Source organism: Myripristis murdjan, chromosome 22 (genome assembly GCF_902150065.1).
Source record: "Myripristis murdjan chromosome 22, fMyrMur1.1, whole genome shotgun sequence".
In the NCBI taxonomy this organism is placed as follows: domain Eukaryota; kingdom Metazoa; phylum Chordata; class Actinopteri; order Holocentriformes; family Holocentridae; genus Myripristis; species Myripristis murdjan.
The window spans coordinates 3,370,139-3,382,515 of record NC_044001.1 but is presented as its reverse complement, the minus strand read 5'-3'; the positions used below and the strand labels follow the sequence as shown (position 1 = coordinate 3,382,515).

General features: G+C 43.8%; 2 protein-coding genes across 2 annotated transcripts; both read left to right on the top strand.

The window, feature by feature from the left end:
- Nucleotides 1-87: 87 nt before the first annotated feature.
- yipf6 (Yip1 domain family, member 6) lies at nucleotides 88-1,740 on the top strand. The gene has a single exon (XM_030044148.1). It carries the CDS (start codon nucleotides 325-327, stop codon nucleotides 1,012-1,014), a length of 690 nt encoding a protein of 229 aa, XP_029900008.1. The 5' UTR covers nucleotides 88-324; the 3' UTR covers nucleotides 1,015-1,740.
- A 1,817-nt stretch (nucleotides 1,741-3,557) lies between these two features.
- LOC115353966 (uncharacterized) lies at nucleotides 3,558-10,522 on the top strand. Its single transcript, XM_030044109.1, has 4 exons — nucleotides 3,558-4,545; nucleotides 6,931-7,134; nucleotides 8,226-8,436; nucleotides 9,698-10,522. The coding sequence occupies exons 1-4, from the start codon at nucleotides 3,813-3,815 to the stop codon at nucleotides 9,948-9,950; spliced, it is 1,401 nt and encodes a 466-aa protein (XP_029899969.1). The 5' UTR covers nucleotides 3,558-3,812; the 3' UTR covers nucleotides 9,951-10,522.
- Nucleotides 10,523-12,377: the final 1,855 nt, after the last annotated feature.

The following is a 12,377-nucleotide window of genomic DNA, read 5'->3' as shown; positions in this document are numbered from 1 at the left end:
GAGGCAGGTGAGGTGATGTGGTGTCGCCGATACAGCAGGTGGCGCTAAGCCGCGCCGCTGGTTTTATAATCCGCCTGTAAAACAAGGAAGGAACAGAACGAAAAGGAGGAAGAGGAGGTAAACAATCCTGGTGTGACGTGGAGAGACCGGACTCTTCCAGACGGACCTGTTCAGCCGCGTTTCTCTGACATTTCTGCCCCTTTAAGCGGCTCAGGCTCCGGGAGGAACCTCAATGGGTTTGGTCGGCGCTGCCTAGACGCCGGGACTCGCCGCGGTTCGACCACAAGCTTCGCCCCAAAAAGCGAGAAGCCCCCGGGAGGAAAAATGGCCGAAGCAGAGGAGGCCAGCAAGCCGTTCGCGGGGCTGTCGGACGTGTCCATCTCGGAGGACATCCCCGTGGAGGGCGACATCTCGGTGCCGGTCGGCTCCTCCAGGCAGGACGACGAGTTCTCCACGCTGGACGAGCCGGTGAAGGACACCATCCTGCGGGACCTGAAGGCGGTGGGCAACAAGTTCGTCCACGTCCTGTACCCGAAGCGGAGCTCGGCGCTGCTGCGGGACTGGGACCTGTGGGGCCCGCTGCTGCTGTGCGTCGCCCTGGCGCTGATGCTGCAGGGCGGCGCGGCGGACGGCGCGGAGGACGGCGGCGGCCCGCAGTTCGCCGAGGTCTTCGTCATCGTGTGGTTCGGCTCCATCGTCATCACCCTGAACTCCAAACTGCTCGGCGGCACCATCTCCTTCTTCCAGAGCCTGTGTGTGCTCGGCTACTGCATCATGCCGCTCACCGTGGCCATGCTGGTGTGCCGGCTCGTCCTGCTCGGCGGCTCCGGTACGGCGAGCTTCGTGGTCCGCCTCGTGGTCGTGTCCGCGTCGTTCGGCTGGTCGACCTTCGCCTCCACGGCCTTCCTGGCGGACAGCCAGCCGCCCAACCGCAAGGCGCTGGTGGTCTACCCGGTGTTCCTCTTCTACTTCGTCATCGGCTGGATGATCCTGACCTTCTCCACCTCCCAGTGAGGGAGAGAGGCTTCATTGAAGTAGAGCTGCAACTAATAACTATCATTCTCACTGTCGACTGAGAAAACTGACTTTTTCACTTCTTTATTTCAGCACCCAAATTAGCAGAAAAAATGAGAAAAAGGCTGGAAGTTTAGCAAGAAAAGCAGTAAAACATCGCTGGAAAACTGACATCAAAATGTATATACATATAAAGTTACATTGATATGTGTGTGTGTGTGCATATATATATATAAATATATATATATATATAAATATATATATATATATATATATATATAATATATATATATATATATATATATATATATATATATATATATATATACATACACACCCGTATTAGAAAATTATTTTTTAAATTATTACTAATTATTTAAATGATTAGAAAATCACCGTAAAAGTACTGAAAATTGTAAAAAAAAAAAAAAAAAAAAAAGAGAGAAAGGAAAAAAATCAAAAAAATAAAATTAGCAAAAGGAATAAAGTGGATTTTGTTCAGACTGACAAAATTTCACGGGAGGTCAGCAGAGCCCACAGTGATGTTTTCATATAGTTTGGCCAGCAGTTGAAACTTAAAAAAACAACAACAAATTTTGTAATGAGCAGGACCAAGATAAGTAGGACAGTCTTTAGTAGAGCTGGAGTCAATGAGTCTTTGGCATTTTTTTTCTTTTTAGCTGATAAATGGCAAAAAAAAAAAAAAGATAAACCGGGATATTGAAGTAATATTTTAGTTTCAGCTCTACTTTAGCCAAAGTGGACCGGAGGTGGGCGAGATGGTAGCCGTGGACGGAGCGAGGAGGAGCTTCATCTCCTGGACGGAAGCAGACCGACGACTGAACTGCCTGCCAACGTGTGTGTGTTGTGTTTTTGTGGCCTCTCACACGGCATCCTGACTCTTGGACACCAAACAGACTTGTTCTTCTTTTAGTTTTTGGTGGTGGGGTTTGGACTCTGGAGCTGAGCGGTGTGTGTGCAGCTCACAGCCTCTTCAGTCACCTGCGGCTCTAAATGTACAGGCTTTCACTCTCCAGGTGACACCACTGCGCAATATTTAGTCCACGTTTTATCCATTTAGCCGAAGCTCTAATCCTGAGTGACTTACAGAGTGTGTTAAACAGAAACTCCATCACTCAAAAAAGGGCAAACCGGTTGCAAGGAGGCGAGGGGTCAGAGGTCACAGCCACCTGGTGACATTCCTCTGAAACCAGGATGATGGTGGAGGAGACGAGAGCTTGGAAATTATTCATTGTGATTTTCAAAAAAATGATGAAGAAACAGGTGGAAGGGCTTTTTGGGGAACAGTTAGACCTAGATATGTTTTGTCTCTTCTCACAGAGGAGTGGAGATTTTTTTTCCTTTACAAGTTGTGATGTTTTGAGCTTAAACATTAAAAAAAGAAGAAGAAAATGTCCTGCTGAATGCTCGTAGGTTTGCGCTTCGTGTTTCCTGTTCACGCCGACCGGCTGACTGACAAGAATGTTAAAAAAAAAAAAACTCTTTCGCTACAACATTTGGGATACTTTTGTTTTTTTCTTTCTTTTCCTACGAATTTAGATGTATTCAGTTAAATTAAATTAATAAACGAATTAAAACATTAATTTGATCAGAAGTCGTTATGAGATTTGTGTTTCAAGGCAGGCAGAGGGGAAACTAACAAACTGCTCTCAGAACAACACCGCTTCTTCAAAATGCTCTGAGGTTCTCCAGAGAACCATCAGCAGCTGAAGAACCTCTTTATTTAGGGGCTTGTTCTTCACACACTGTATGTGGTTCTTTAAAGTACTAAATGTTCTTCATGTTTATTGGGACAGGGGAGAGAATAGGAGACATTTCATTAAATAAATAAAAACCTACAATCAAACTTTTATGTGTATTATTGTGTTTATTCTCTGCTTTGACAATTGAAACAAAAATTCAAAGATTAAAATACAAAAAAAAAACATGCAGTAAAAGTGAACACAAAAGATGCATGAAGTGTCGAGTAAACAAACAAAAAAAAGAGTTAAAATAAAGTCTATTAAAAATACATTAATGTACACAAACATTTCAGACGTGCTCAATGTAATGTACAAAGAAAGGAGTATGAATTTAAAAAAAATTCTAATATATACATATTTTTAAAATTTGATAACTATATTTTCTTTATAAAAAAAAAAAAAACAGTGCCATTGGGGATAAGCTCAGTAATGACATTTTTACACTCAACTGTAACATTATGACTAGTTTTGCCCAATATGTATTTGTCCGTTTGAATCCAAAAATTGTCAAATAAATGCTTACGATGAGTTTTTTTTTATCTTTATTTCAAGACATGAACAAAGAAGATAACAACAAAGTAGTACAAAGAAAAATACAGCAAAAATAAAACTGTAGTAAATAAATATAAGTCGACAAAATAAAATAAATAAAAAAGAAAAGAAAAGAAAAGAAAAGAAAAGAAAAGAAAAGAAAAGAAAAGAAAAAATAAAAAAAATAAAGAGAAATCGTTTCGAAGTAAACAAATGACGCCATCAGAGTGGGCCGGCAGTGTGGGGGGAGTGGCCGTCGCAAACAGGAAAAGAGATCCAAGTATGGGCGGAAGCGCAGTGTCAACAAGCTGCAGCCAGGTCGCAGCTAGCCATGTTTTCATTCTAACCCGGTTAAATAAAAGCCGTACGTCGCTCACGGCTTCACCAGCTCCGTAACGCACTCACCTGTAAACCTCCAGAAGGTTCGTCCGGATGACACCTTGATGACTTTGCGTCGCTTCTTTCCGGAAGCGGGCTGAGCTTTAGCTTTAGCCGTAGCTTAGCATGCTACTCATGGACGAATTCCCACAACTTCCACCAGAAGTTTGGGTCTGCGTTTTTCGGTTCCTGACCACCGAGGAGAAACACACCGTCCGCACCTGCTGCAAGTACCTGATGAAGCTCATCGACCACCCGTCCCTGTGGAAGGACTTCACGGTGGTGCTGTCGGACGTCCGGCGCTACAACTGCGGCTTCTGGGCCACCCTGCACAGCCGCAAGATCACCCGGGTCGCGGTGCAGCACCTGCGGCGGCGCGAATGGCGACGTCTCGTCAAGTTCCTCCCGGGCATGACCGCCATCGTGTTCGTGAACGGCGGCAAGGAGGAAAACAAGGCGTACAAGGAGAAGTATCTGCGAGACCTGAAGAAGTTCCCCCAGCTGGGTGAGCTCGGGGTGCGCAACGCCTCCTGGATGGAGCCGCTGCTGGGGCTGAGCCTGACGGAGCAGCTGCAGGACCAGCTGACGCACCTGAGCGTCTGCAACGTGCGGCTCACCTGCGCCGCGGACTTCATCCACGCCGTGTCCCACCTGTACAACCTGCAGCACCTGCTCTACCACCAGCAGGGAGACGGCTTCGGCCTGCCCAGCGGGGTGCGGCCCGTCCCCCGCAGCGGCTTCCACCACATGCTGTCCGGCCTGCAGAAGCTCAAGCACCTGTCCTGGGGCATGAGGGGAGAGCCGGCCGAGCCGCTGCCCGACGACTACTTCAGCCCGCCCGGCAGCTTCCAGCAGTCAGGTCCGCCCCGGGACACTCACTCTGCACCTCAGCTCAGCAAGACATGGTTATTGATTGATATCCTTTATTCACCCCCAAAAGGGAAAACTAGTTTGATCACCAGTGTAAGGTGTAAACACAGGGTGCTAGATATTCATGCAAATGCAGAGAGATCTGGATCAGGAGATTGGGTGTATAAAGTATACAGTATCTCCTGAGTTGATACTATCACTGCCCATTCAGTATGCATTGCAATTCTTAGGTATTGCGATTTAATATTATGATTTATTGCGATTTTTGTTGTTGAATTGAATAGTTTGTGGTTGTAAAGTTTCATGAGGCTGTGATTATCCCAGAGGTCACTATAGATCATTTTATATGTAGACGTCAGGTTTCTAAAAAGTGGTCTCACTGCAATGAAGCGGCTCCTGTAGTGCACTCTGCATCCCAGCTCAGAAAGAATTATGGATCGGTTTACCTTGTTAGAATCATAGTGTGGAGTGCTGAGGTCTTGTGAGTATGAGAATGTTGGACAATGTCTGGCCCAGTGTCCGTAGCCTCCACATTTCTAACACTTATCATCTCTGCTTGGCCTTGATTTGTGCCTGTTATTGTTTAATCTGCCTCGGCTCCTCCGTGCAGTTTCATTTAGATATCGTTCTGCCTGTTTTTGTGATGCTCTATCTCCTGAGTACGGCGCTAGTTGCAGCAGACCGTTCTTGACAACCACTAATGGAGCCTTAACAGAAGTTGTATTTTGAGTTGTGCTAGTTTTTTTTTTTTTTCGAGCTAGTGGGTTCACTTTGAGGCATCTGGATCGCCCTTGCCTCAGTAGGGAGGGGGCAAGGCTGTGGGTGCCGGAGCAGTCTCAGTTGCTTTTGGTGAGGATGTTTTGGCTCTAAACGCGGCACCGTGTGTCTGAATTGTTTTTGCTCAGGACGTGTTATCTCTGAACTCGGAACAGTGTGTCTCCAGAGAAGTTAGAGTCTTATCTGGTACCTGGTGTTTTTGGTGTGCAGAGGACAAGGTCTGAATAGAGAATTTAACTTCTCCCAAAAAACACTGGCAATTAGTCAGAAATGTTTGTCTTTTTTTTTTTTTTTTTTTAACCTCTTTTTCTGTTTTTCCTCTCTGCAATACTCCTGTCTCATGCAGCTTCACTTTTGCCTGGTCCACACTACTCGTTGCCTGCTTCAAAAACAGGGTAAAATCAGTCAGTTTGGGTGGAGAGCTTTCATATCTCCCAAACATTCCTTTTTCTTGCATTTCCCGAGCCCAATCCACAAACCTATCCATACCTTTCTTCTGCCACCTCATCGCTGTTTCTAACAGCACCGACTCCACCGCCGGGTTTACAGTCCTTCCATTTGTCAGTAGCCTTTTGCGACATCATTAAATACATACACGTGTTATTAATATCTTGCTTGTTAATATCTAGATAACAATATGTCATTCAGCCTCAGTTTGAGCTTCATGTGGACTCAGGGTTATCGTAAGCTCTGACTTTGCAGCATTAGGTTGACAGTTACCTTTTACCCATTTTGTAAATATAGTTTGGTCCGTTAACCTGAAGAAGAGAGAGTTCCCACCTGAGTGCGGATACCCGACCCGGACCCGTCGGGTTGGACCGAGCTCAGAGAAACATTTCAAAATCATGTTGGGTTCGTCAGCGTTATTTTAGTGAAAAATGATGCACCTGCTTTCTGTTCTGGGTGACTTCCTGTGCAGTGCTGGAGTTTACATGAGGACATTGAAGGCAACATGTTGGCTAGGCCCAGGCTTGGGCCGGTTTCGGACAAAAGTATGCAGCCCAATCCGTGCTCTAATTCCCCCGTCTGTTCACTTTAGGTTTTTTTTTTTTTTTTTTTTTTTTTTAGTGATAGTCTAAAGTCGTCAAAAGTCCCGGGACAGTAAACACATAATGACTGAGAAGATGAGAAAATATCTTTATCTGGTCTGGATCAATTTGACAGCCCTTGGAAAGCTTTTCCCGGTGCATCCTGCTTCATGACAGGCTGGATCTGGTTGTCATTAAATAACAATCTATGATAATAACAATAATAATAATAATAATAATAATCTATTTATATAGCAGTTTTAAAAACAGAGTGTAGTGCTGTGACTGACACAGAACAATCAGAAAGCCAGTAATACAAAATGAAGGTAAAATCACGACATGGTTAAAACAAGACATTAGGGAAAAAATGAGGTAAGCTTAGAGATTTTAAACAGCGGAAAAGGAAAGTTTAACGTCCGCTCCACTTTGCTCTCGGGCAGATTTGTTTGCGAGACGAAAAGAAGAATAGACGAGTGTTGACACAATAAACAACAAGCTGAGGCCCGGGCAGACCACGCCGTCCCAGCACCCACAGTTTGTTGTCATCTGTCTGTCCGTCCCTCCCACAGGACGGTCCCAGTACGGCGGCCCGGCCCTGACCAGTCTGGAGCTGGTCGACTACCCAGAAACCCTCCTGCCGGAAAACGCCCTGCGCAGCCTGTCCTCGCTCCGCTGCCTCACCATCCGCTACAAATACATGAGGGAGGGCATCGAGTGTCGCCTCAAGTCCTGGCTGAGCCCCCTGACCCAGCTGACGTCCCTCACCATCATCGGTACGGCGTCCCGGTGCAGTCAAGCTTTTATTTCAGTATCTTTATCATTCATTTATTTTCTGCTGGGGCATTAATTTTGCACCTGAGAGCCATTTTTTGGTCCTCCGTCTTTTCCAAGGTAATTCTGAGGTGCCACAGTTAAAAAAAATTGTGTCTTACTAGAATATTTATGTCAATGTCTTATTTTTTCATTTTTTAATTCGTAATTAATTACACCTGCTTTTGTTGACATGGCCATATATACTACATCTCTCAGTTTGGCGAGGCCTATTATTTGCTTTACTAACACTACACATGGAGCTTATATGTGCCCTTGTATATCAGATTTTGGAGAGTCCGTCCCCTCCCGCCCTCCACTAGAAAAGGTTTTCCTCCAACTCTTTTTTCTTATTTTCTTTTTTTAACAAATTATAATAATTCTTCACAGCATCTTATATCTTTTTATCTTACAATTTGTTCATTTCAGACATTTCATTAAAAAGATTTACCCTTGTGAACACCGCCATAAAATATCGAGTATTGGCAGCTTCAGTTTTTAAAAACAGAATCATTAAAAAATTAGTATCAGTATCTCTTAGCATATATATATATATATATGTGTGTGTATATATATATATATATATATATATATATATATATATACACGAAATCCATTTCTGGTGGAATATATATATATATGTGTGTATATATATATATATATATATATATATATATATATATATATATATATATATATATATGTGTGTGTGTGTGTGTGTATACATATATATATATATATATATATATATATATATATATATACACGAAATCCATTTCTGGTGGAATTCTGAATGCAAAAGTCAGACTCTCCCTACATTTTATTTCTTTCCTGCCATCAAGGGAAACTTTAAATTTCCATAAAGTCAATAATGTAGTTAGAGGAGGTGGTGATGGTGGTTTTGAGGCAGCAGTGGTGTAGATAAGGGGCTGTAAAAACCTCACTTGGCCCTTTCATTCTAACTTATCACATCCGAGGCAGTTTTCAAATGAAAAATACAGGGGGAACAAACAGATTTTTTTGTCATGTGCTCTGCCTCTGTTCTCTGTCCCAGGTGGAAATTCCCTCGGCGCCTACACGACCACCATCCCGTCCAGCGTGACGCGGCTGACGCTGCGTGTCGCCATCACGCTGAAGGACATGGACTCCATCGCGCCCAAAGTGCCGGGACTCCTGCACCTCGACATCGAGCAGAACCGCTCGAGCGGAAGCCTCTGCCGCCGCATCCCCATGCTGTTTCCCCAGCTCAGGACGCTCAGGATCCGGTGAGCCGCACATTCTGTCTGCTCTGCTGTTGAGTCGCAGCTCCGTGTTCAGACGAATCAAAAGGGTTAAGGCATGATATCTGTAGCAAGTTCTCTCCCTGTGCTGCTTTAAATCCCTGATGAAGAAAGTTTTACATCTCCATCTGTGATCCCTGAAAGAGAAAAGCAAGGTTGCCGATCAGATGGCCAGACACTAGGGCTGGGAGGATGTGTTTAACTCCCGATTTGATTATATATCACAGTACTTGCGATTCTACAACTATTGCGATTCATTGTTATGATTTATTGCATTTTTTTTAAAAATCCTCCTCTAGTTTGTGGCTGTAAAGTTTCCTAGAGGTCACTAGAGGTCATTTTCTACAGCGACGTCCAGTTTGACAAAAGTCTCTGCCTGCAGTGAAATGGCTGCTATGGGGGCCAACATCATCACACAGGAATCAAATGTGGCTCATTGAATCCACAAGAGTCTCAGTGTGTGAGGGGATGTAAATATGTCAGCATGTCGTCATGCTGCTGTATCGTTGATATCATGATATGACACCTTTTTGCATGTGCGAATTTATGCCGGTATCATCCTGAATGATAATACATAGCCTTAGTCCCTGTGCTTAGTGGTGAGTATTCCTTAACAAAGCGAGGGCCAGACGCAGACAGTGGGAGTCAGTCATGTTAATCATTAATAACCCTGCAGATATACTATGATTATGAGTATTAGGGCTACAATGAGAAAAGAAAAAAATCAAGATTTTGAGATTAAAGTAGTAAATTTATGAGAATGAAGTCGTTCTGTCATAAAAAAAAGCCATAATACAAGAAAAAGTCATAATTTTACAAAAATAAAGTCGTGATTTTATGACAATAAAGTCGAATAAAGTTGAAATATTAGGAGAATAAAGTAATTCCTCTCTGTGATATTTCAGGAGAGAGATATCAATGAGCAAAACTGTTCAATAAATGTTTAAAGTGTAACATGATATTACCTTAACTGTGTTGACTGTGTGGTAGGTCACAACACCGGAGACGGTGGTCGCCAAAGAGGCTGCCTGTGCTCTCGCCTGTTTTACTTCCATTGTCAGAAGGTTCCTTAATATCCTTTACTCGTCATTACAACTTTAATCTCATAATATTACGACTTTATTCTCGAAATCTCAAAAAATATTTTTTTCTGCTCCATGTGGCCCTAAAACTCCGTCGTAGCTATACTTATATTTCACTATGGGTAAAAAAAAATCATCCTTATTTCCCCTCTGTTGTGCGTCAGGTTTTTCCGCAGGGAGCCGGAGAAGGATCTGCTGAGCCTCCACCGGCTGCGGCACCTGGTGCAGCTGGAGCTGCTGGTGGAGCGCTCCTACATCCTGCGGGACTACCTGAACGGGCACCCGTGGCCCAGCCCGGGCGTCCAGGAGCTGATCAGCCAGCTGCGAGCGCTGTCCGACAACAGGATCAGCGTCATCACCACCATGCGGCAGAGGAACCCGCTGAGAGACTGCGACTGCATGTGGGAGGGAGACTGAGGAGACGGGAGCCTGCAGGGGGAAAAATAAAAAACGGGAAGGTTTGAGTTTTGTTACTGGACACAAGAAGAGGCTGGAGATGCCACCAGAGCCTGAACGGGAGGTGGAATGAACAAAAGACAGACTCGCAGACTCACAGAGGACTGATGGTTACAGTGTGAAAACTGCAAGAGCCAGTAAACTTTTTTCCTCTTCAGATTTTCTGTATTTTCTGAAAGAGCCTGAACATAACAACCAGAGAAAGTCACAGGAGTGTGACTCCAAGTCGACTGGTTTCAGTCTGCAGATGTTGTGGATCAAAATTTTGGCCGGGAACGTGGACGAGAAACATTCTCTTCCCACTCCTCGGCAACGTCAGTCTGCTGAGCTGCCCTCGAGCAAGGCACGCACGCAGCCCAGCAGCGGTGCAGCAGACTGCGGTTTCACTCTGTGGGACGGAGGTGAAACGTGAAGCAGGTCGGTGCTGGAGGAGAGCGAGCAGCCGCACCGTTTCCAAGGTTTAACAAAAAAAAAAGACAAACCAAAAGGAAAAGGTTCAGGCTCTCGTCCTTTCGTTTAGCACGGAGGTCAGAAATTTACCTTTTTTTTGTTTGTTTTTTTGCAGTACTGTATCAGCTGAACTGTAAATGTTTTAAACGGAAAAGATCCAGACACTCCAAGACGTTTTAAGATCAAAAGTATTACAAAACTTTTAAACAGCAGGACTGAGTTAAAGTGGTGCGACGATTTTACTCCCTTTTTTAACACAGGGTTCATGATTCGACATTCTCACGATATTTCGAACAAAAATATTGAAAAGTATTATTATTTTTTTTTATTTCTGGGGCATAACGAATGCAAAACCATGTGTTTTCTTCTTGTCTTCATACGATGCGTCTTTAACCCCTGATGAACTGAACACTTGAACAAGAGGTCATTTCTAACCACTGATCTGTAATATTTTATTGTAGATATATAATATTTTTTAAATTATAGATCAGTGTTTGTGACATGACGTGATGTCTGAAGACGCACTTTGCCACATGTTTGCATCATGAAGTGTATCGTGTCACGGTGCGTTGTTACACCCCGACTGCTGCGGTTTGAGCTGAATCAGCAAAATTGTTACATTTTGCTCTTGTAAATAAAGGTTTCTCTTGAAGTGACTTTATCGTCTAACTCGCAGCAGAACGGGGAACCTAGAGCTGCGGCGACCACTTTACATTTTTAAACGATCCAGCACCGGGGCTCTCAGCTCCTCGTTTTGCTCAGGACCCCCGGGGGGTCTTGAGGGGCCTCCGGGGGGTCCTCAGACCTCACTTTTAAATCAACCGATGTAGCAGATCATAAATGAATATTCAAATTTTATGGCTCTGTGAGATTTAAAGATATTTAATTCATCAACATGAGACACAAGAAGTGTGATTAAAAATGGAACAGTCCAGAAGTTCCACACAGCGTAATCTGAAACCAAGTGTTTGACTGATAATCTGCGGGATTATCACTTTTTTAATTCTTTTTTTAGTTTTGCAACAGCTTTGCTGGTAGCTGCTCCTCGTTGCTTTGCTGTTTTAGCTTCAGTGTTGGCAGATCAGCCTCGGAGGTGGTTGGTCGAGGCGGCAGCCCAGAGGGGATCATGTGTTCAGATAATCTCAGATACTTTTTTATGCACAGTGACTTTCTGATTGAGGTTGCAGCGATACAAAAACAGTTTTAACCTGCAGTTAAGTGCTGACTCCTCCCTCCTGTTAACCAGCTGCTAGTGAGCAACAGCCGCTTCCTGTTGGCCGCCCACATGCCCCTCCCTCCTCCCCATCCCACACCCCCCTCACACCCACACACACACCTGGCAGGGAGAGCTGCACTTTTCCAGATTGAAAACGTCCGTGGTTTTATGATGTGAAAAAAATGTTTTAGCACTTACTGAGTCCCATCCCAGACCGGGGTCACATGGTCGAAAAAAAAAATTAAATCCATGTGTAAATCTGTACGCTCAGATTTGTAAACTGTATCCTGGAATTAGAAATCTGCAAATATAAAGCGGCTACGGCACCGAGAAGCCACCCCACCTGTCCTCTCTCTCCTGTGTCAACATGGAATAAAGCAGAAAAGTCACATCTGAAAAATAAATACTAACCAAATGGGTAAAAACAGCGACTTCCATAAATCAGCAGTAAAGCATCAGTTTACAAATCTGAGGGTTTTATTTTATTTATGTATTTAATTCCCTTCTTGAGTTTACATGTTTTTTTTTTGTTTGTTTGTTTGTTTTTTGTCAGAAATATTAATGATTGTAATGCCTTGTGGCTGCTGATCTGACCTCGGACCTTGTATGTGTCTTTGTATTAAGGACAATAAAGTCATTTGAAAATTAAAAATAATTAAATAAAAAAAGAAATGTAATAATGTTCTCCCTTTGGAATATTTTTCAGTCAGGTTCTACCTGAC

Excerpts from the sequence above, each read along its gene's own strand:
- yipf6 (XM_030044148.1), top strand. The coding sequence starts at position 325 with ATGGCCGAAGCAGAGGAGGCCAGCAAGCCGTTCGCGGGGCTGTCGGAC.
- LOC115353966 (XM_030044109.1), top strand. The coding sequence starts at position 3,813 with ATGCTACTCATGGACGAATTCCCACAACTTCCACCAGAAGTTTGGGTC. Across the intron at positions 7,135-8,225 it reads GACGTCCCTCACCATCATCG|GTGGAAATTCCCTCGGCGCC; the intron begins GTACGGCGTCCC and ends TCTCTGTCCCAG. Across the intron at positions 8,437-9,697 it reads CTCAGGACGCTCAGGATCCG|GTTTTTCCGCAGGGAGCCGG; the intron begins GTGAGCCGCACA and ends GTTGTGCGTCAG.